This window comes from Caloenas nicobarica, chromosome Z (genome assembly GCF_036013445.1).
Source record: "Caloenas nicobarica isolate bCalNic1 chromosome Z, bCalNic1.hap1, whole genome shotgun sequence".
Lineage (NCBI taxonomy): Eukaryota > Metazoa > Chordata > Aves > Columbiformes > Columbidae > Caloenas > Caloenas nicobarica.
This window is the reverse complement of record NC_088284.1, coordinates 25726177-25729603: the sequence shown is the minus strand read 5'-3', so window position 1 is coordinate 25729603 and position 3427 is coordinate 25726177. Positions and strand designations below refer to the sequence as shown.

Genomic DNA, 3427 nt, shown 5'->3' with positions numbered 1-3427 from the left:
AGTAGTTTAATCATGATCTAATTTGAAATGATTAAATCAGTTGTGGGTTTTTTTGTTTTGTTTAGTTTTTTTTTTTAGAACTGCTTTTTGATTTCTAGGGCTATGAATATCATCACTGCAATCATACCCAGGATTATTTTTGTAGTAACCTATAGTTTTAAGTGATCAAATTTACAAAATCCTCTGTAAACAAAAATCGCAAAAGCAGGTTAGTAACTGGTGATCCTGAACTCTATTCCAACAGTTGTGCTATAAGGTGATGTAGAAATCATGAGTCTAAACTTGTGAGCTTTTATAAAGTTGGCATGTAAACTTTCAATCCAGATGTGTATCTAGAATTAATTTTTTAAAATCCATGTTACATCTTCCATCAGATTCCTGGCTGAGGAAGCTTCTTGGCCTAAAAGTGTTGAAAATCTAGATCTGATTTTCTAGCACGATCATTTATTATCTTAAAACAATACACAAATTAAACACAGGCAATATGAGGGGAAAATGTAGGTTGAGTAGAAATTTAGGGACATATGCTTTATATTTGGTTTGGTTTGTTAGAAAATATTAGGTTCTTGACTTCTGCTCTATTCAAAAAATAAAGTAATTGCACACATGACAGAAATTTACAATCCAGACCTTGTTCTGCATTCCTTGTACAAATTCCGTGTGAGTTTTAGCACAAATAATAGATACAAGAACTGGACTACTGACATTTCTAAAGTCAATTGCTTCAAATATCTTCAAGTCTAAACAACCATGACATAAATCTTTCGAATCAATGGACATGTGCGGATGTACAAGATCAGAGGCTTTCACTTTAAACTAAAGGAACTCTCTGGCTTCAGCTAGCGAGAGCCTGGGTTTTGTTCATAAGTTTCTTCTCATATTCTTAAAATTGTATTTGTATTCAGTTTCATTTGAATATGTTTTTAATTCGTCCAAATGGCAGATGGCTATCATAAAGAGTCTGTATTTAACTTGGCACTTTCCATTCCACATTCCTTTACTATTCATAGCACAGCAGTCATACTCCTCTCCAGTACACATAAAAGGAGACAGTTTGACTTGCAGCTGCAGAGCTCCTCAAATGTTTGAGTATTTACAAACTCACAGCATTATTTTTTTTAACGTTGAGAAGAACAGATACTAGATATAGTGGGTGGATATTTTTTCATCTCTGCCACTCTCATGAAATGTGAGATGTGACAGGAATTAAACCTGTGTCTGTAGTAAGGAACCCCTGCACTTAAAATTAGATTAATGTAGAGACTACATTCATATGGGGAGAGTGGGAATATATATAGACAGAAAAATTTGCTCTTTAAGACACAGTTGCCAGATCTCAGCCTAAACTGTCAAGCAACACAAAGAAAAAAAAAATCTGATTGAACAACAAGATTAGCTAAACCACATAAGAATAAAGGCATCTGTGCCAGAGTAATGCCTCTTTATTACCAGGGCTTCACAAGGAAGAATTTGATTCTTGTGAGTACTTGTAAGCAATATATTTTTTCTTCAGTTGCTAATAGATAGCAGAACACGTTAAACAAAACCAATGTTTTAAATGTCTTTGATTGTTTTATTCCAAACTAATTTGTCTTTGACAGAAAACATAATTTCTATTTACTCTGTTTTCAAGCAAATATAGTCAGTGATTATTATTTTTTCCTATAGTTTCAAAGATGCAGCGCACTTCTAAAAAGTAGTCTCTCAAGAGATTTTTGTATACAAGCTCAAGCTGTGGAAATTTTTTTTTTTGTTTTTTGGTTTTTTTTCTTGATAGTGTACTTCAGTTTGGAGGCTTTACCAGGGCCTAGGGAAGACAACTAAATCTCAAAAATTTGAAAACAGATTTTTGGTACATAATCTAAATTTCCATAAGACTCACAACCTGTTTATTACTTCTTTAGTCATTAAGACTATGTATGTCAAATGCTTATTCCTTAGAACACAACTCCTCCTACTGAACTCATAAATATGCTTTATTTTCAATATGTTATCAAACAGATTATTTTTTCTGTTGCTGTGACTAGCCTAAATTTTCTACTGTTCAAAAAGCATGGCTTTCCAACACATATGTAGCCAGAGGCAAGCAGTCTAACATTCCACATTAAACAATAAACTCAGCATACTGAAAAATATATACAAAGATTTTCAGTTACAGCAATGTATAAATATAGCCACATGCTTACTACACTACAGCATCGCTTGAATGATATTATTTTGTCATATTAAGAATTATTTCATCTCACCAATAAACTATGGACAAGGTTCTAATTCTTTCCCACCGAGTTCTTCATTTCAACAACCAAAATGCCATCATGGCAGAAGAGCGCAGACAAGTCTTTGTTCTCCACTCCATTAGGTAATTTGTATTGTCTGGTGAAGCTTCTGGATACGAAACCATGTTCGTCCATCCTGGGTCCGTGCTGAGCTTTGATCAGGAGCCAGCCTTCGAAAGTCTGAATAATGATATCTTCAGGGCGGAACTGCACAATGTCCACCAAGACCTGAAAGTGTGTGTTTTCATCCTCCTCATCGCTCTTCCCAGCCCCAGCTGTGCTTTCCACAATTCTGCTGCTCAGTGCAGAGGTAGAAGGGCCTGGCAAAGCATATAAAGAGTGGTCCAGTTTGCATGCTTCCAGCTCCTGGACAGCAAAGTGCTCTTGATAGCGTACAGGAGTTTCCACCCAGTGTCTTATAACAGCTTCTGCCATTGCTGAGGCAGAAAGATGAGTGCTGCTCCTGTGTCGCCTTGGGGAAGCTGCAAAGTGAAAGCAAACTCTTCCCAGGCGTATGCCTTACCCGCAGACTGGTTTAGTGGTTGATGTCGCTTTTCACTTTTAGCACAGCCAGAGCTTAACATTTAATAGGGCGCACTGTGCTCCGCTGCCAGGAGACTTGTTTCATCTTTTATCCGCTGACAATAGAGCACTATTTATAGTGCTTGGGTCTTGAGTGGCTTCAACACATGCACAGCTTTCACACATAAGTAGTAAAAACAAAATTATAACACATGCCGATTATCACAATATTGTGGTATTTGTCATTATGAATAGCGGGCAGACAAATAACGTGAAAGAGTCTTGATTTAAATGGAAGTTTAATGATTCTGTTTTTCCAAGAGATACAGGGCAATAGATACAAACTCTCTATTTCTTCTAACTGAAATGCAAAGTTACTGAGGGAAAGGATTTAGTTGGACTGAAGTAGGAATGGAGCGGATTTATGGTTAGGTAAACTATAAAAATATCCAGTGCATTGAATGTTGTTGCAGAAGTTGTGCGTAGGTAAAATATGGACAAGGTTAACCATGTTATTGGCAGGAGGAGGGAATGGAACAGTAACCATCCCTGTCCAAAGAGGGGATGCTTGAAGGGCTCACTCTGCGATCTTGGTGACCTACAAACACAGCGGAGCCTTCTCCAGCATG

At 36.8% G+C, this 3427-nt stretch overlaps 1 protein-coding gene across 1 annotated transcript; it reads right to left on the bottom strand.

Annotated features, from left to right (window-relative positions):
• Window positions 1-422: 422 nt before the first annotated feature.
• Window positions 423-2850, bottom strand: HSPB3 (heat shock protein family B (small) member 3). The gene has a single exon (XM_065657756.1). The coding sequence runs from the start codon at window positions 2709-2711 to the stop codon at window positions 2268-2270; it is 444 nt and encodes a 147-aa protein (XP_065513828.1). The 5' UTR covers window positions 2712-2850; the 3' UTR covers window positions 423-2267.
• Between the last annotated feature and the right edge of the window lie 577 nt (window positions 2851-3427).

Excerpts from the sequence above, each read along its gene's own strand:
- HSPB3 (XM_065657756.1), bottom strand. The coding sequence starts at position 2,711 with ATGGCAGAAGCTGTTATAAGACACTGGGTGGAAACTCCTGTACGCTAT.